Source organism: Natrix helvetica (assembly GCF_964273705.1).
Source record: "Natrix helvetica genome assembly, chromosome: Z".
NCBI lineage: Eukaryota > Metazoa > Chordata > Lepidosauria > Squamata > Natricidae > Natrix > Natrix helvetica.
The window spans coordinates 63,320,084-63,340,831 of NC_138554.1; the positions used below are offsets into that span (position 1 = coordinate 63,320,084).

Consider the following 20,748-nt stretch of genomic DNA (forward strand, 5'->3'; position numbering starts at 1 on the left):
CTCCGTTGGGGGAGCGCTTCAGCCTCATGTTCACAGTGGTAACAAGTGGTGAGTGATTTAGTCCCTGGTCTACCAACTGACTTGCAAGGGCTTCACCAGAGTAAGATGGCAGAGCAAGATCCTCAAGGGTTAGAGCAGCTGGGCCCATCTACCAGGCAAACTCGCAGGGCAGCTAGGGAGGCCCTTAAGGCTAACCTGCCCCCTTCCAGCCAGGGCAGAAAGCAGGGCCAGAATCAGGACAAGGATGCCATCCATAGCTGCGAGGGGAGTCCAACCCCACCCTGGGGTCTTTCTCCGCTATTACTTACAGACCTTGTTTTTTTGCACATTTTTGTTTTTATGGACTTGGTTGGTCTACATTTCAACGCGCAATGTTTCCACGCCTTTATTGAAAAAACTGGCAGTCAAGGCAACACTAAAGGCCTGGCTAAAGTTTCAATTCAGTCCTGGGCAGATTGGCTGAATTTAACCCATGCTTGGACTCTCCTCACAGTGCGCCGAAAATGACCCTTCAGGTAAGCCAATGGTCCATCTCTTTCTGAAAGCCTCCAGTGGTGGAGCATCCACAACTTCTGAAGGCAAGATATTCCATTGGTTGATTGCTTGGAAAATACATAGCTGGTGCACTTCCGGTTTGCTCTTAGGGCCAGTTTTTGCCCTCCAGAGCCTTCAGGGGCCTTCAGGAGGACGAAAAACGGATCTATGGGAACCTGAAAGTTCAGGAATGGTGACTTCCGGTTTGTCTGTAGGGTCAATTTTCAACCTCCAGAGCCTTCAGGGGCCTTCAGGAGGCTTCTCTGAAGGCTCCGGAGGGCCAAAATAGGCCCTCCAAGCAAACCAGAAGTCACTATTCCTGAACTTCCAAGTTCCCTTAGGTCTTTTTTGCTTTCACGGAAGCTCCAGAGGCTTCCAGTGGGCATCTGGGGGGGGGGGGGAGGCTGTTTATGCCCTCCCCAGGCCTCTGGAGCCTGGGGAGGGTGAAAAAACCACAGCAAAAGCAGACGGGGTCGCTGGTCGCATGCATGCATGGGGGAGGGTCACGTGCATGCCAGCGCACAACCTCCTCTGTGCTCCCCCCTGCTTTTGGCATGGTAGCCAAAAAGGGTTCACCATCACTGTTCTAGTGTCTACTCTGACATTTCCAACCCCCATGCATAGTGAAGAATTGTTTCAGTATCTCCCAGTAAGATACATCTAACTATGCTTCCATTCTTTTTTTTTCTTACTGGGAATTGATTGTGGGAAAGGACCTGAAATAAAAAGGAATTATTAGCAAACAACATTATACCAATTTTGGTATAATGGAAAAAAATACCCTATCCATCCAGGTTCAGAGGATATGGTGTTTTCTGCCAGTGGCAGCCATTTGTATATGTATGGTATGTGTTTATTGTAAACTTTTTGACATGACTATTTCTTAAACTACTTGCATTTAGTTTGTTCTTCTATAAATTGCCTAGATACCTGGTAAGGCACAATATTAGTTTGAATAAAGGAAGAAATAGGATTAATTAAATCTCAACTTTTTAAAATATTTTTTTTTTATTTTCAAAACAAACACAACACATAAAATCTTCCTTCTTTACATACTGTAGAAAGTGTATCAGTTGGTTACAAAAAGGCTTATGTGGATCTCTTCCACAGTCAACAAACATAATTCATATTAACTCAAGTATTTTAACTCAGATATTTATAAATGTTACATCATCATACCTCCATTTTCATTTGACTATAATTGTTTAAACGTCCTTCATCATAAAATATACCAAGATTTAATACATAACCACATACTGGCATTTCATTTACTATTTTTAAAATCCTCCAATAACACTGAATCCTTATGTCCTATTCTAGCTAAACATCCATAATATTTAGTAACAAAATTTTCTAATCCTCCTTTCCAAATCACTGTTTACAATTTACATCCAGTTTCCTTATGTTGTATCCATACATATATATAGGTTGTTATCATTATTCCTCTTTTATTTGACTATATCCTGTATCATAACATTTCCCCCCCCTATTAATCAAGACTTAACTGAAACTAACTTAGTTCTTTTTTATTAACCTTTATATATAATCCAAAAGGATTTCTAATCTTTCTTTCATGGATACAATTCAATATTCATATCCAATTATTACTTATCATAACAGTACACATTGTACACATTATTATCATTATCAATTATTTATTTAACTATATCTATTGTCACTAAATTTCACTAAGTTTAACTAGTTTAAATTATACACTTCCATTATCAACCTGTATCTTTCCAGTAGCAAAACAGTCTTATGTCTTCTGCCATTTGTGGTGTCAGTCCTCTAATCATCTCCTTAATCAAATTTGTATGGACTCCTCTTAGCAACTCCTTGCTTATAAAATCTCTCATGTAATTTCAATGGCCTTCTTCTCTTCCCTTAAGTAGTTTATCTTTAATTGTCAGTAGTGTTATCAATGATGTTGCTAATGAAATTTCTCTCTTTAAATCCATAAATTCTTTTGTTTTTTCTTCTTCTGTGTCTTGCCATCTGGGGTAGAGTTCCCCTCCATTTAATTCCTCTTTCAGTATTCCACTCTTTCAATTTCCAGAAACAAACCAATGACCATAAATATTAGCAGATTTAATTTCTTTATGGTCATTTTCCTCTTCGGTTTTCAGGATTCTAACCTTCACTTTTTCCACTTGATAAACATCTCCAATTTCTTCATCATATTTTACTGTTAGATGCTCTAAGTCTTCCAACTTCTTCTTCATCCTCTCAAATGTGTTTGATAATTTCTGAATTTCTAAGAGTATCTTTTGCAGGCTTAAAGTTTCTTTCTGCTGTTGAAGTTGTGCCATTATCTCCAGCTAACAAACCCTGCTGCTCTAGCTTGGAAGGTTCTTACAAGATTAAGCATAGATTCACAATAAAGTTTTATTTTCATTTTTCTCTGGTTAAAGATATACTTCAAAGGGACATCTGTATACTTTTCTTCTTATCACTCTCTATAAACAAGCAGTGAGACCTTGGAGTGCCAAGCCAGGATAATCAGTAAGAAAAGTAAGAGTGTTTCGTTTCCAATACACAAACCTCCAGCCTCCAAGTAGCAGTGTTATTGTTGCAATTTTCTTTGTTTCTTTTTGTTTCTTTTTTGTATTTCAAGTTTAAAAAAGGTCCGATTCTTGAATGGGTTAGAAAAATACTCACAGTAATGAGAGATGAGAATTTTAGTCCATAGGTTACAAAGAATAATAAAAGAAAAAAAAATAGAAGAAGAAAACTTAATCCATTCATTTTAAAAGGCTTGCATAAATTCCATCCATGAACATAGCATTTAAAAAGTAACCCCCTGTCGAAAACCATTCCAAACTTAATTCCGCCGCTTATTTCTTCTGTTCTCCAATTTAAATTAATTTTAAGTTTTTTATAGGCAATCTCTTTTAAAATGGTAAAAATTCCTCACCAGCTGGAGACACTTTCTCTTTCCGTATCTTTCCATTTTGGAGATGCCCCGACTTCATCAGCCTAGGCTGGATTTTTTGTTGCCGGCTTGAAGAACTTCTCTTGCATTGATCAGGGACTTTGCGATGTCCCTAAGATCAGCAAGACATATTCTTCCTGTTCACCGTCTCTGCGGGATGGTTTAGATCCGATTGGACCACCCAGTGGCAAAAGTATCGGCTGCAGTCTCGGAGACCGCACGTCCGTATCGTCGTGATGTTGGCTCCTCCTCAACTTTTTATTTACCGCTATTCCTCACACATTTCAATATTGCTTAATAATTATATGCTGCTGATTATTTTATATATATATAAATATATATCTGACAATTTACAGGTAGTTCTCAAATGTAATGTAGCCTGCCAATTACATTTGTAATCCAAGAATTCATAGGAGTAAATTGCGTAACTTGACTATGATTACTCCTTGTTGTTGCCCACGCATTTGCTATTGAATGTGCGGGTTGTTAAGGTATCTGAAAATGAGGAAGGCCATGGGGGCAGGCCTAGTGATGGAACAGGCCATCTGCTTAAGACCACCCAAGGCCTCCCCGGACCCACAGAGATACATACTTTTTGCTCCCACAATTGCTTTCCCCACCGATCCTGCCACACTGGGTGTCCATAGGCAAGCATGTGAAGACACATCTTTCTAAGATCTAGTGAGCTGTCTCTTCTCCAGCCTCTTTCCACTTTTGCAGAGAATTGGTGCCTGAAGTCCCGCAAGATCAGGGCACTCAGAAGTTTCCAGTCTGCATAAGAAAGTTGTTTGCATGCCAATGAGAGGCTTGAAGCCACACGATTTCCCTGCCCAAAGTCTCCCATCAGTATGTAAATGCTTTTCCGTGCCAAGATTGGAGGCCTTTGGAGGAGATTCACTGAGACTGCCCGCCGCTCTAGAAGTGACAGGCAACCTCAGGGAGTCAAGGAAGCAGAGCAGGGCACACTGATCCACTCTCGCTCTGCTCTCACCACTGGCACAGAGGCTGGAGAGGAGACAGTTTACTAGATATTCGAAAGGTAAGTGAGTCTCCACAGGCAGGGTGAAGGGAATAGGCAGGGCAAATGTTGCGGTCGTTCGTAAGATGAATAACTGCCATGGTGCTGCAACATTTGTAATCTTGGAACTGTTTCGTAAGTACTTGGGGAGGGGTCATGTCACAACTCTGAATGGTCGCTAAGTGAACTGTTGCAACTCAGGGATTACCTCTAATTGTCCATACCCAGCCACACTGATAGGGCAAACTAACATATGACCACAATTGAGCCCATGTTTTCTCATTTTACTAAATGAGTCATTTTTAAGTGAGTTTTATCCCATTTCTTGTGGCCGTTGTTAAGTTAGTAACATGGTTGCTAAGTGAATCTGGCTTCCCCGTTGACTTTGCTTGTCAGAAGGTCGCAAAAGGTGATCATGTGGCCGTGAGACAGGGCAACCATCATATGAGCCAGTTGTCAGGCATTTGAATTTTGATCATGTGACTATGGATTGCTGCTGGTCATAAGTGTGAAAAATGATCATAAGTCACTTTTTAGTGCCATTAACTTTGAATGGACACTAAATGAATAACCATTCATTTAAGTCGAAACAAAGAGCAATCCTCACTGTCTTCTAGTGCTGGCAATGTTACCTAGTCAGGTGACAAAACATTAGCAAGCAAACAACCAAGCTTAGAAAGCTCCAAGGTCTCTACAATTCAATCCTGAGCTGCATATATCCTTTTCCTTTGAAGCATAAAGATCATTTAATGAGGGTTTTTGGTAAGTAGGTTTTCGTTAGTTTTATTATAGACTTGTAAGTTTTGGAATATAAAGCCAGTTTGGTGCAATATTAAGACACCAGACCGGAAACAGGAGACTATGAATTATTGTCCCAATTTAGGCATTAAGCCAATTAGGTGATCTTGAGCCAGTCATGTTTTCTGAGCCCTATGAAGGAGGCAATGGCAAGCCATTTTGCAGGGACTAGTCTAGGCAGTAATCAGGACATGAATGATACACACACAAATTAGGAATATGTTCTATGCATGTTCTAGCATATGAGTGAAGATGGTGGCAATGGCAGCAACACTCCATCACAGCAGATAAAAACAGTAGCCCACCATGGGAGAAAGAGGTGGAGAAGGTATAGAGTTAAAGTTCAAGCAAAGTTAAGTAAAATTAAAGAAGTAAATGAAGGAGAAGGGGAAAGAAGTGGGGTTGGAGAAACGTTGCACAGAGGAAGAAAACAGCGGCATAGTACAGTTCTTCAGAAGAGGGGAAGGAGAATAAGTAGAAGTAAACTTAAATAAAATTTAAAGAAGTAAAGGAAATAGAAGAAAAGGGGGGAGGACAGGAGAAGGAAAAGGAAGATGGGTGCAAAGATGGCACTAAGTGCAATCAATAGCATCGGTGTTGGACACACCAATGGGCACAGCATGCTCAGCCAGCAGTAGTGATGGCAGCAACAGCCAGCAGCGGTAGCAGCTGACTGGTAGCAGCAGTGGCAGTAGATACAACGAAGCCCTTAGAGTAGAGAAGAAGAAGAAGAAAGAGGAGGAAAAGTAGAGCTTAAAAAGGTTAACAAGCAAAGGAAGAAGAAGGAATGCCATCAGTATGGAAGTGGGGTGTGCAGCGCTATGGCTGAGAATGACAGGAACTGCATCAGTGCAGCAGAAAACAGCAAAATATAAGCCCACAATGCAAACATTAAAATAAATCAGTGGAACAATTGAGAGAAGAAAGGGAGAAGGAGGTTGGCAATGCAGGAAGGAGAATAGAAGGACAATTTATTATTTTTTTACAGTGTTACATTAAATGCAATCTATTTTTTTCTTTGCATTTTTTCTTTTTTTCATCTGTGGTTTACAGATTTTTTTATTTCAAGACTAGCCACAAGAGGGAGCAGAAGATTAATTTTTTAAAGTATTATTTCATCATTAGTCTCAAGAGGGAGCAAAAGATCAATTTCCAAAAGATGGAAGGAAGTAAAATATTGTTAAAAAATAAAATCCTGCATAAACCCAATTTTATAAATAAATAAATTTTAAATTACATTTCAATTTAAAAAAAAATTAAGTTCTTTAATTTTTAGAATCATTAAAATCTTTAAAAGAAAAGACTCCAAAGACTAAAAATCAGGTTGACCAATGTATTGTCTTAAAATGTTTTAAAACAAAATCCTTCATAAACCATTAAAGAAAATTGAAATTTTTATTTTTAAAAAATAATTGGAAACTTTCATATTTTTAAAAACTTTAAAAAAAGAAGGCATCCAAAGAGCACTAAATTATACAAAATTAGGCAATATTAGAAATACTACTAAAAACAAGATTCTGCTTTCGAACTGCTCAAAACAGTTGAGAACTTACTATTTGTATATATCCTTTTACTATAACTATGGGCTGTCAGACTTTTTTTTCTTTGATTTCTTCTTAAACATTTTCTAAATCTTCTTAATTTTTTAAAAGAAATAAGGCACATAAAATCCACTAAATTAGAATTGGAAATACTGCTAAAAACAAGAAACTGCTTTGCAACTGCTCGAAGCAATTGATAACTTACTATTTTGATAGATTCAGGTAAATACAGACCGATCAGTCTGACAATATCTGGAAAATCCTGGAAAAGATAACCAAGCAGCAAATCAATTACTTGAAGCCAAAATGGATTGGTTAAAAACAGATCATCCCAAACAAACTTTATTGTCTTCATTGATAAAGTGTTTAAAACAGTGAATCAGAGAAATGCTGTAGGCATAATTTAGATTTTAGTAAGGTGTTTAAAAGTAGGGATGCGGCAGTGGCTCAGTGGCTAAGACACTAAGCTTGTCGATCAGAAAGGTTGGCAGTTTGGTGGTTCGAATCCCTAGCGCCGCATAACGAAATGAACTCCTGTTACTTGTCCCAGCTTCTGCCAACCTACAGTAGCAGTTCGAAAGCACGTAAAAAATGCAAGTAGAAATATAGGGACCACCTTTGGTGGGAAGGTAACACTGTTCCATGTGCCTTCAATGTTTAGTCATGCTGGCCAAATGACCAGGGAGACATCTTTGGACAGTGCTGGCTCTTTGGCTTTGAAATGGAGATGAGCACTGGGCCCTAGAGTTAGGAACGTCTAGCACATATGTGCAAGGGGAATTACCTTTAAGGTATTTAAAAAGGAGAACACAGCCTACTTCTTGATAAGATAGAGTAATGTGGGGTAGATAGCATTACCACCAGATGGTTTCACAACTTGCTGACCCAAGATGTAATCCTCAATAGAACTACCTGATTCTGTTATTAGTTCCTCTAACCCCCATGCCTTTTACTTAGTCTACCATGGACCTTACACATTTCCTAAGAGGTCCCTAAGGGGGTGTGCACAAGCGCACTAGCATGCCATCCATCCCTGTCCTCCTGTCCCATTTATATGTACTCTATGTGTTTATGGCTATGTTTTGCATATTTATATCCCTTTATTGTGCCATTTTCCCATGTATTTTCATGCGTGTTTCCTTGTACTTGTTGACAAATTAAAAAAAGAAATACGTCTAAATGAAGGGAAGCCTGCACTGTGGTATGTCCAGGCTCTGTCTTAGGGCCAGGACTCTTCATAAAAATGAGACATCTTCATAAATGATGGGAATGGAAGGAAAACAAATCAGATTTCCTGGCAACACTAAGCTGGGGGAATTGTTAATCCTAGGTAGGTAGGAAGGTAGGTAGGTAGGTAGGTAGTCAGGCCTATCTATCTTCAGCAGAGGGATAGTGTTAAGATCATGTGAAATATTAGTACCACTTAATACTGTACTGATGAGATCACACTTGGAATACGGTGTCCAGTTCTGGCACCATGATAGAAAAAAGTTGCTGAAACTCTAGAAAGAGTACAGAGAACAGCAACAAAGAGTCTAGAGGATAAACTGTGGGAAGGACATATGTCTGGTCTAATGAAGAAAAGGACTGGGGTGACTTGATTGTCTTCTAATATTTGAGAATCTGTCAAAGAGAAGAGAGTCAATCTATTCTCCAAAGCACCTGAGGGTAGGATAAGAAGTAACAACTGGAAGATCATTAAAAAGTGATCCAACCTAGAACTAAGGAGAAATTTCCTGACAATGAGAACAATTAATCAGTGGAATGGTTTACTTCCAGAAGTTGTGTGTGCTTCATCGCTGGAGGTTTTAAAGAAGAGAATGGACAACCAGAATAGGAAAGGGTCTCTGCCTGAGTAGGGAGTTAGATTAGAAGATCTCCAAGGTCCTTTCCAACCCTATTATCCTATATTCTATGTATTTATATATGGAATATACATTATATATGGAAAGGATTCTGTAGGAAATAATGAAAAATATCTGTTTTATCTTCTGTCTATAGAGAGATGCCTGGAAGATCATGAACTGCTTGCTCAAGTTGAGTCTACCATGGGAAATGGAAGTAAATTTTTATTCAGAAAGAACTATGCAAAATATGAATTCTTTAAGAATCCTGTGGTAAGCATTCTATAATTATCCTTTATGTAATCATAATTGTTGACCTGAAAAGATTTCCTTTCCTTTTGTAAACCATGCAATATCAACTCTTATAAATATCGTGGCACTAGTATGAAATAATCTTACTATGTATGATTGGAACAATTCTCAGTAGAAAACGATATAACAATTCTTTTTTACTTTATGAAAAGATAATTACTTCCTATTTTTAGCAGAAATCTTTTGCCTTCAGCTGATACTTAGTTATAAGCCAGTCTTGCCAACAAGCAGTATAAGACACACCGGAGTATAAGATGCACCAAGATTTTAAAGAGGCAAATTTTTTTAAAAAAAGTTTTTGCAGTCTGCAGATCTCCCAAAAACGGACCATTTTTTTTTTTTTTGCAAAAATGGGCCCCTTTTCCCCCCAAAATGGCATGAATAGCCTTTAGGAGGCTTGCAAAGTGCTCCTGCGGGATGTGGTGGGCAAAACAAGCAAAAAACGGCCCATTTTTCACTCATTTCTCCCCTCCCCAGCACCCAGGAGCACTTCTGAAATCCTCCTAAAGGCTATGCATGACCATTTTGGTGAAGGGGGCTGGGTTTCGGGAGGCAAAAAAATGCTGTATTCAGTGTCTAAGATGCACCCAAATTTTCAGCCTCTTTTTTGAGGAAAAAAGGTGCATACTCCAAAACATACGTAAATAATCTTAGCAATTAGAACATACAGCAGGAGACAGCTATGCAAGAAACTTAGATATTTGCACCAGATATTTAAGAATGGACAGTACAGGTGTTTTTTTTAGTATATGATTATTCACAGTGATTGATGTGTGTTAAAAGGTGCAGTAAAATTCCCCTGAATAAAATGAAAAGAAATAGAACCTCATCTTTTAAAAACACCCAGTATTCTCCAGCTGATGGCGCAGGACGTTCTAGAAGTGGTTTGTTCAATCCTTAATTGCCCAACAGACTGAGTCATAGTTGAAGCCTCTAGCTCCTTCCTGCTTGGCTCCATTTCGACTCAGTCTTGCCTGAATAGAGATGTAATTTTAACTAGCTCATGAGTTGGATTGCTTGTTTAGGTTATCTTTTTACTTCTTTATTTTTTTCCTTTTATTTATTTTTGGTGTTGTTTTTTTTGTCTTGCCCTTTGGGGTTTTTGCATGGCTCCATTTGGCATGGGGAGAGCACCGTTGGTAGCGCCGGCTATCGGGGCTCTTTTGCAGCTGGCTCACTGTTGCTGGGCCACTTTCTTGCTGGACTCTCATCTGGGGACCAGCTGACGATGCTTGCTGTTGCTGCTGGTGCTCAGGGGCAGGCTGTCAGCAATGTTGCGGTTGAAGAGCGTTGGCACCTCCACATGGCAGCAACAGTGATCAGCAGGGGCCAGGCGCTTTGGTGGCGGCTCGTTCGGGGCGACAGCGATGTTCGGCCTTTCCGAGTAGCCTCGGGGCTGTCTGATTGTCCTACTGATCAGCAGGTGGCTGGCTGCTTTCCATGAGTATTGTGGGTGGCCATTTTGGTGAGGTCCACCAGGCAGTGGCCATTTTGATGAGTTCCCTCAGGCGGTGGCCATTTTGATGAGTTCCTCTAGGTGGCTGCCATTTTGAGAAGGTCCTTATGGTTGCAGCCATTTTGTTTAGTACCATGAGATGGTGGCCATTTTGGTTTCCCCTGTTTGGTGAGTCACACGGTGGTGGCCATTTTGTTTCCCCTTGTTGCTGACACGAGGCTCATTGCAGCTGCTGGGTTCTGGCCGTGCAGTTGCATTCAGTGTGAGCAGCAGCTGGGCCATGTTTCTTCCCAGTTGGGACCATTTCTGTGACCTAGTGTCGATGTGCCTGTGGCATGTGTAGCAGGATGGCTGATTCCCCTGGTGAAGGGACCTCCAAGGCTGCCTCGTTCTCCTCTTCCAAGAGGAGTTCAAAGAAGAGGAAAGCTTCCTTTGCTGACCCTCCATCCATTTCAAACCAAGGTGCCTCCAAACTTAAGGTGAAAGAGCGACCTGATGGGGGGACTGAGAAGCCCAGGCTTGGTGGTGATGTCCCCTTGTCCCTCCCAAGGTCCCCACCGCTCTTGAGGGTGGCACAACTGTACCTCTCCCCCCAGCCTCTCTTATTCTCTGAGTTCTATTTCCCCTCTTTTAGAGGTGGAAGGGGAGGGGAGGGATGAACATCCTTTTGTATGCTTGGAACCTGTTGCAAGGCCAGCAAAAAAGCAAAGACACTCCTAGACCTGGTCCCAGCCATTTTGCGAGTGAATTTGATGATTTACCTGACAACATCCAATCTCTTATTCATTGGACCATTGCCCGTGGCACAGCTCGTCAGGGACAGTCTCCTGACCTGACTGATGTGGAACTGATGGTGGCATAAGACGGCCCAGGAGCAGGCCGCTCCCTCGGTCAGGGCACAGAGGGCTGTGTCCCCCTCACTGAGGAGTGAGATGTCTATCCAGGAGGAGGAAGAACAAAAGGAGATGGAGCTCTCTGTTGACGAGAGTTTGGAACTTGATATTCCTTCATTTGTGGGCCTGTTTACCCTGGATTTGTTTCGTTCCTTGCTGTTCAAGGCCAGGATCACAGCAGTGGTCGAAATGGAGGCTGAGAAGCAAAAGGAGAAGGAGCTGTCGGTCGTGGCCTCGACTTCCACAAAGGTCCTAGGAAAACGGAGATTCTTCGCAGAACCTGCTGCCAAAAAGGAGGAGATTCCTGCACCCAAATTGTTCCAAAAGCATGTAGTCCAAAAGCAGTGGGCCAAACCAGTTACTTTCCCCACAACAGGTGGGAACAATAGGCATTTCTTTAATATGGAGCCTGATTTCTCTCAAGTTCTGCAGATCCCGGCAGTGGATGCTCCTGTGGCGGCCTTGGCTCTCCGGCTTCCCTAGTCGCAAATGATGTGGTGGACAACTTGAAGACAGAAGTTAAAAGGACTGAACTGGCTTTATGCAAGACCTTTCTAGCTGCCACATGTGCGATTGAGGCTGCTTCCTTGGCATCTTTCTTTAACCATGCAATGTTGATGTGGCTGAACAGATGCAGGAGTGCATGCCATCGCACGATGTGAGGTTGTTGCAAGACATCAGCAAAATCATGGCTGCAACCCAATTTTCATCAGACGCCACTTTGAACGCTGCTAAGTTTGACTCCAGGGCTCTTTCTTCCTCTGTTTCAGCTAGGAGGATGGTATGACTCTGAAATTGGCAGGCGGACGCTAAGGCGAAGTGGCAGTTCCGCTTCCGCAGAAACAAATAAATTGGCACCGGCAGCTCCCATAGGTGGCCAGTTGGCATTGTTTGCCGACTGGTGGGAGGGTATTACTTCTGATCTCTGGGTCCTGAATACCATTAGATTTGGCCTGTGGTTGGAATTCCTTTCCACACCCCCGAATTTCTTCTGAACTTTCACATCTTCCAAGTGTGAAAGGAAGAGGGAACTTATGTGTCAGGCGATTACACACCTGGTGGAGATCCAAGCTATTGAGTTGGTTCCACAGGAGGAAAGGGGCAGGGGGGGTTCTACTCCAACCTCTTTATCATTCCAAAGTCTTTGGGAGGGGGTGGAGAGCGATTCTGGACCTAAAAAGATTTAATCACTATCTGATATATAAAAGGTTCAAGATGGTTTCCCTTGGCTCTATCCTGGAAGGCCTTAGGGATGGTGATTTCTTGGCTTCCATTGATTTAACGAAAGCCTATTTACATATTCTGATATTTCACCAACATAGGAAGTTCCGTAGGTTTTCCTACGCTGGTATTCACTACCAGTACAGGACTCTGCCCTTTGGACTAGTGTTGGCCCCCAGAACTTTTACAAAGATGCTGGTAGCTGTAGCGGCTCACCTCAGATTCATCCCAATCAAATTACAATGCTACCTGGATGACATTCTCCTCCAGGCAGAGTCACTGGATTCTCTTCAGGACCTTGGCTTGACTTTGGAGACCATACAGAGGTATGGGTTCTCTGTTAATTTTCAAAAAAGTCACCTGTCCCACGGCCAGATTGCTACATTTCGGGGCAGTCATAGATACTGCCACGAGAATGGTTTTCCTGTCCCAGGATTGCAGGGCTAGCCTGGTGAAACTGGTTCGCCAGGTGCAGAAGCAGAAGCTTGTGCCTATTGTCACCTTATCTCAGTTGTTAGGCAAGATGATTTCATGTATAGATCTTTTTCCCTGGGTGAGGCTTCATGTTAGGACCCTTTAATGGTTCCTGCTCCTGTACCAGAGGAGCAAGTGTAGTGCCTCTCCTTTCCCTGTTAGGGTTCCTTCTCAAGTGCGGCTCTCCCTGAAGTGGTGGACCCCCTCCCCAGCCTTGTCTAACCGGTGCATGTTCAAGGAACTGCCGATGCTCACGCTGACCACTGATGTGAGTCTTTATGGCTGGGGGGAGGGGCTTTGCTGGGGAACTAGCTTACCCAGCGCTGCTGGTCTCCCTCAGATCTTACACATAATATTAACTGGTTGGAATTGCAGGCAGCTTATCTGGCCCTTCGCCACTTTCAGGCCCTTGTAGCATACAGTCATGTCCTGCTGCTGATGGACAACATGGCCGCAAAGGCACATGTGAATAGACAAGGAGGGACGCATTCCAAGGCCCTCTGGGAGGAGTCTCAGAGGCTGGGCCATTGGGCAGAGAGGCATCTGTTGTCCATCAGGGTGGAACACATCTCCGGAGAATCAGACCAGGCAGACTGGCTCAGCAGGGCCACGATGGACCAGACAGAATGGCAACTGGATCCAGAGCTGTTCGAGGAGATTTGCTGGAAGTTCAGACAGTCAGAGGTGGACTCTTTGCGGCCCCGGAAAATGCCCAGCTCTCCAGGTTTTTCACGTGGTTCTCGACTCGGGGGAGCAGAGGGGACCATTGCCCTGTGCAGCAGGTGGCCTCAGGGGCTGCTTTATGCATTCCCCCCTCTTCTTCTTATAACAGGGGTGCTGGGAAAGATAGTGATGGAAGGGGCGGAGGTCATCATGGTCGCTCCATATTGGCCATGCAGACCTTGGTTCATGGACCTGGAAGGTCTGTCCACTGCCAAACCCTGGAGGATACCGCAGAGAGAATCTCCCTTTGCCAGGAAGTCCTGGTCCATCCGGAGCCTCAGAGGCTCCAGTTGACTACCTGGTGTTTGAAAGGGAGGTGCATTTCTCCTCAAGGGTGATCCAGACTACCATCACATCTAGGTGCCCCTCCACGGCCAGGATTTACAATGCCACGTGGTCTGCATTTTGTAAATGGTGCCGCACAGCAGAAATGAACCCCAAGGGCCCGTCTCTGCTGCACATCCTGGAATTTCTCCGAGATGGCTTGGAGAAGGGTCTCTCTCATAATACGCTCTGTAGACATATGGCAGCTCTGTCCACTGTCCTGGTGCTGGATGGTAGGCTGGGCTGACACCCAGTTTTAAAAGGTTTATCCGGGGGGTGGCCAACCATAGCCCCCCGGTGGTTCATAGGTTCCCATCCTGGGACTTGTCCACAGTCCTCTGGGCTCTCGTTAAAGATCCCTTTGAGCCATTGAGGACTGTTTCCTTGCAGTTCTTCACATTGAAGGTGGCCTTCTTGGTCGCCATCACATCTGCAAGGAGGATTCCGGAGCTGGGGGCTCTGTTAGTGAGGGAGGACCTCTATGCCTTTCATCCCAATGGTCGTACTGAGACCTGACCCCACTTTCATTCCCAAGGTAAATTCATGCTTTCATAGAGCTCAGGAGATAGTTCTCCCGGATTTTCGTCCCAACCCCATTCATGATAGGGAGAAATCCTGGCATACGTTAGATGTGTGGAGGGCTCTCCGTATCTACATCAAGTGGATGGTATTCACTAGGAAGACGGAGGCACTGTTTTTCTCATTCCAGCCATCTGCTGTGGGCTCTAGGGTGTCACCTTCCACCATTGGGTGTTGGCTGCAAGCTTGCATTGCTCAGGCCTATGAGGTGTGAGGTAAACCTGTACCCCAGGGGAACACTGCGTATTCGACTAGGAGCACTGCTATCATGGCTGCATGGAACACTCAAGCCCCAATTAGGGATATTTGCAGGGCGGCTACGTGGGCTTCTCCATCACTCTTCATAAAGCACTATCAGTTGGATGCTTCAAAGAGTGCGTGATCCATTGGGAACTACGAACCAGTGAGTTCCCCACCCTTGGGACTGTCGCTTTGGTATGTCCCACTTCTGGAACATCCTGTGCCATCAGCTGGAGAAGGAGGGTTAGTCCTACCTGAACTTTCTTCTCAGTGTGGCGCAAGACGGTCCAGATCCCTCTCTGTTAGTTAGGTCCGTAGTCCACAGGTCTGGGTGCGCTGCGGGGCAGGGTCTGCTTTTCTTTTGTCCTCTAGTGGGAGCTGCATTTCGTCAGAATGGAGCCAAACAGAAAGGAGCTAGAGGCGTGGCTTCAACTATGACTCAGTCTCTTGGGCAAATAAGGATTGAGCAACCCACTTCTGGACCATCCTGCGCCATACTCAGAAAAACGTTCATGTAGGACCAATGTTCCTTTTATTACTGTATTTCAAAAGTGGAAAGCAAATTGACTATATCTGTATCTTAATCATCACATTTGCATAGAGTTATAGTATCAGTTGTAGATCCTCTTGTGGTATTAATCATGTGTATATCATGACTCAATCTATGATGTTGCTCTGATGTTGAGTTTCAAAACCATCTCTGTGGGAGGAGTTACATACCAAGATACGGCTTGTTCAATTAGACAGCTATTTTTTTTTTAGAAAGATTTGTGCAAATAGACAATGCTACTATGATTGAAAAAATACATCCATATAAGCTGCTTTGAGTGCTTATCAAAACACAATGGCAAAGTATATATCAAACAATACAAACAACTCAGCAAAAATGTATTCAGATTTTTAATACACAGAATTATGTGCTAAATTAGTTAGATGTATGTTAACAGAAAGTTATTACCAACATATATTTTTGTTTTTCTCCACTCCAGAATTTTTTCCCAGAACAGATGATTGCTTGGTGTCAGCAATCAAATGGTTGTATTCCACAATCACAACTTTTACAGGTAAGCCTTTAAAGGAATGCAGTTGTCTTCCAAGTTGAGCAAAGGAGATAATAAATACAATAAGTACATGTCAGAATAGATTGGACAAAAGAAGAAATATGTTAAGACTAGATGAGCACTGAACTAGCATAGTGTTGAGTTTAAATTAATCTAGTCCAACCTTTGAAATACCTTTTTGAATTTTGATTTAAAATACTTTGTAGCTTTTCAATATACAATGTGTGGCCAAATATTATTTTCCTTACCAAAACACAAGGAAAAGCAGACTTTTATTTGATTCTTTTAAACACTTGCAAAAGCCAATAAAATAGTAATTGTTAACTATGGCTAAGTGGAATTGACAGATCTCACAACAGTCAGAATGAAAAGTAAACTGAAAAAGAAGTGATCCCTCCTCCCGCCTACCAACAACAACAACAAAAGCATCTTATATGCAGTGTTGTCATATTACTGCATTCTGATCAGCTTTTGCTCTCTCTCTCTATTTTTTCTTTCAAACAATTCTATGTCAAAATGCTACAATTCAGATATATTTATTTATTTATTTTCTGAGTTAAGGAGACCCCCCCCCCCCAAAAAAAAGGCTTTTCGATGTTCTGGTGAGGGAAGGATTTACCTCTGGTAGTATTTCCAGTTTACCCGGGATATGGCTGACTACTGAAGGTTTTGTTTTACTGTAGTCTCCTTCCATGTACTCAGTTCAGATCACATGACACTGTATACGTAACTGTTAATTAGTTGATGTTATACACCTGCATTTGTACCAGCTATAAATTATAAATTGTCTTTAAGAACAGCTTTGCCTAAATCAAATTGCATTAATCTAGCTATGAAGTAATATGTGCAGGAGTAACAGTTGGCTAGAAATGGAGGCAATTTGGTACACCAGTGAATCAGGGTGAAACCTTTCCTGGCAATGAAACTTTTTCTTCAGAAACAGCGCCATCTCTTTCAAAGTAAAGTTAAAGCAAGATATATCCTTTGGAAAAAAGATTAAAAGCAAAATTTTGTTGAAAACTGCCTTTAATTATGAGATGTTACTCTTTCCTCTAACCCTAAGACTTTGCAAAGAAGGATAAATTACATGTTAACCTATAAAATTTCAGTTAAAAACACACAACTATCATATTTCTAATTCATTTCCAAAATTAATTTTAAAAGAAGAAATTATATAAGAAGAAATTCTATAAATTATGTAAACTAATGTTTTTCCCTAAGAAAAAATTGGTAAAAGTATAGATTAAATGTGTGTGTGTGTGTGTGTGTGTGTGTATGTATGTATATACTTAAAATTACAAAATAATTAAGTATTTGCTATAATATATATGTTTAATAAAAAGGCATGCGGTGGCTCAGTGGCTAAGACGCTGAGCTTGTCAATCAGAAAGGTTGCGGTTCGGATCCCTAGCACGGCGTAATAGAGTGAGCTCCCGTTATTTGTCACCGCTTCTGTGAACCTAGCAGTTCGAAAGCAGGTAAAAATGCAAGTAGCAAAATGCAGACCAACTTTGGTGGGAAGGGAACAGCGTTCTGTGTGCCTTCGGTGTTTAGTCATTCCAGACACATGATCATGGAGACGTCTTTGGACAATACTGGCTCTTTGGCTTTGAAACGAAGATGAGTACCGCCCCCTAGAGTCGAGAATGTCTAGCACATATGAGTGAGGGGAAACTTTATCTTTACCTTATATGTTTAATATCCTCTCCTCTGTATTTTTCATGCCTTTGAGTCAGTCTTGACTCCTGGCATCCAACTTTAGTTCTAGTTTCAGAAGTGGTTTGCTATTTCCTCCCTTCCAAGGCTATGAGAGAAAGTGATTGGCACAAGGTTACCAGCTGAATTTCCCAATTTTTAGCCTCATGCCTTAAACATCAAACTGGTTCTCGTGTGTGGTGTGTGTGTGTGTGTGTGTGTGTATGCATGTGTGCAGGTTTTTGCCCAGTTATGTCAAAAGTGATTTGCCATTGCCGCCTCCTTATAGTTGAGAAAAGTAACTGACCCAAGGTTACCCAGCTGGTTTTATGTCTCTTGTAGTATTAGAATGCATGATCTTTCAGTTTCTAATCAGATGCCTGATCACTACATCAAACTGGTTCTCAGTAACCCTGTGGAAATGTTTATATATAATAATATATAAAGTCTAGCAAAGTTAAGTTTTTAAAAGTCTGGTTCTGCCAAGATATATTGGGATAGAACTCTCAGAATTTCAAGACAGTTTAATTTGTATACTAAATGTTTTGAAAATTAAATGTTAGTAATACTTGCAGATATCAGGCTGGAGAAGCTAATGATGCAGGAATAGTGTATCCCTTGTCAACATATTTGTTGCTCTGTTTTTAAAACAAAATGAGGGAGTGTGATCAGTATAGATTATATAGATTTGCTCATTGTAGAATAACAATTTGCTACTATTGTATTCATTCTAGGTGGTTATGTTATTCGCCATCTTTGGAATGGTACTATGCCCCTATACTTAAAACCAAAGTAGTTTTTGATTATATATGGTGATTTTATTTATCAGTAGATTTTAGAATTATTTATTAAAATATGATAATATTTTCCTAAGGAAATAAATTGGAAAATCTCTTCTCTGTTGAAGTGCCTGGCTGTCATGTTAAGGTGGCACAATTTTTTTTAAAAAAATCAGCATGAATATTTGCAGTCGTACAATAACAAGTTAGTAAGTAATAGCTCTTGCATGTACCTATTTCTTTGTAATGGTAGAATTCAACATTTCCGTTTATCTTCAACAGAAATTTTTAAATTCAAATAGTTGTCCAGAAATTCAGGGGTTTTTACATGTGAAAGAATTGGGAAGAAAATCATGGAAGAAGCTGTATGGTTGTCTGAGGAAATCTGGACTTTATTGCTCTACAAAAGGGTCTTCAAAGGTACTTGTTAGTTAGACTAGTTTAATAAAGATAACCATTAAACTTTGAAGGCACTGATATCATTGTCAGTAATATGCTGGAGTGTAAATTTCAATTATTCTGTGCTCTGGATTTCATTGTAGGCTTAATTTTGGTGCATAACTTAATGCCAGTAAAGGGGTTCTTAAGGTTTTAGATTATATCCTTCTAATGAGTTGTGATCTTTATAATTACAGTGTTGATTACCATCACTGAGTTATAACTTCAAAACCCTGTGGGTGATCATCTACATTGTCTTCCTCTTTGCACAAGAAAATAGCAGTGTCTGTTTTCTGAGCATTCTCAGTTCCAAATTCAAAAAAGAGTCTTCACAAAATGAATGTCCAGGTGACCAATTCCAAATATTTAAAAGTTTCATGTATTCTATGTAATTTCAATCAGATAGTATATATGCCATTTTAGATGCTAGGCAATAGGTAGCTTATTTGTCTTTCCATTTGTATAGTCAAAAACATGTCACTGCTCAGTAGGAGGTGAGAATTGAAGGGGTCTCCCCAGACTCCCCAGTGTAACTGAAACAAACACCACCAAGTTGTGATATAGTGGCACAGAAAGATATTTATTTATTAGTTTGAATAAGTAAAATCTAATTTTTTCTGACTGGCTTAATATAATTATAAAAGACATAATTATAGAAAAAAACATTAACAGCATTACTGTTTAACCCTTGGCCATTAGAGTGAGACAAGTTAAACATCATAAATATATCATAAAGATATATTGACATAAAACTGCTGAATTAAAAATAGATGACACTGACCATTTGTAATGGTTTTCTCCATAATTTATCCCTGGGAATGAGTTCAAAGTTCTACATTGAAATCTCCAAGGATACATTTATCTTGTGCAAGATTATTCACTTATTCTTCCTGGTACTTCATTAAGATTATTTCCTGTTTAATCCAATTTGTCAGTTTCTGGAATAGGTATTTTATAGGCAATGGCTAGTTTACTTATAAATAGAGACCAAAAGCTGGCACCAGTTTTAATCCTATATACGATTCTGCCTTTGTGGATCCATAAAGCTGCTGAAATGAATATTGACCTTCAATACATTTTTTAAACAATTCAGTCAATAAAGAGTCCCTTCTCTTAAGGTTTTTTTTTTGGCTTCCCGATTGTGTAAACAAATTTGCTATGTCAGAAAGACTAAAAGGCAGTTAAAGTAGATTAAAGTTCAACATTGCATAAGTTGTTTCCTGGAGTTGTGGGTACTTCATCATGAAGAAAAGATTGAACAGGCTGAAGTGAGGATGGAGTAAGTGAGTCAGGATGGAGTAAGAATTCCTGCTTTGGAACTAAAAGTCCTCTATGGTCCTTTTCAACCATATGATTCTATGATTCAAAATAGGCTTGGGAGTTATTTAAAGAAATAGATTTATCAGAGCAAAACAGCGTAGAAATATAAAGTATCTGCAAAAATATGACAGAACAAATCCATAGGAAGATCTGAAATATAATTAAACTGACCTTGCCATTTTCTTTTTATTAAAAGATGAGCATTTTGTAATGAAGTTTATCTTTCTCCCATTTGTCATCACTTTGAAGTCATCCCCGAAAACCTCAAACCTGTAAAGGAGTAGAACTTCACTGAATGATCTAAAAAGTTAATCAGAAAAAAAAGTGTTACCAAATATAAATTGAGATTGTGAGGGATTAGTCAATTTTAAAAACATTTGATAAGATTTTTAACATTTGATAGAGAAGAAATGCTATGTCTTTAAGCACATATTAGGATTTTGAATATATGGAAGATAGTATTACTGACCAAGTTTATTGCTGCTAGATGTAACAACTAAGAAGTTTTAGTGTGCTTTTATTACCCTTTAGTGGTTCTTTTTATTTTCAGATAATATAAAATAATG

At 40.7% G+C, this 20,748-nt stretch overlaps 1 protein-coding gene across 3 annotated transcripts in view; it reads left to right on the top strand.

The window, feature by feature from the left end:
- GRB10 (growth factor receptor bound protein 10) overlaps positions 1-20,748 on the top strand; it is a 168,735-nt gene that overhangs the window by 106,086 nt on the left and 41,901 nt on the right. For all 3 annotated transcript variants that reach the window (XM_081971040.1, XM_081971042.1, XM_081971041.1), the window contains 3 exons: positions 8,825-8,940; positions 15,879-15,953; positions 18,707-18,844. In XM_081971040.1, coding sequence (XP_081827166.1) covers positions 8,825-8,940; positions 15,879-15,953; positions 18,707-18,844 — 329 coding nt within the window. The remainder of the gene's footprint in view (positions 1-8,824; positions 8,941-15,878; positions 15,954-18,706; positions 18,845-20,748) is intronic.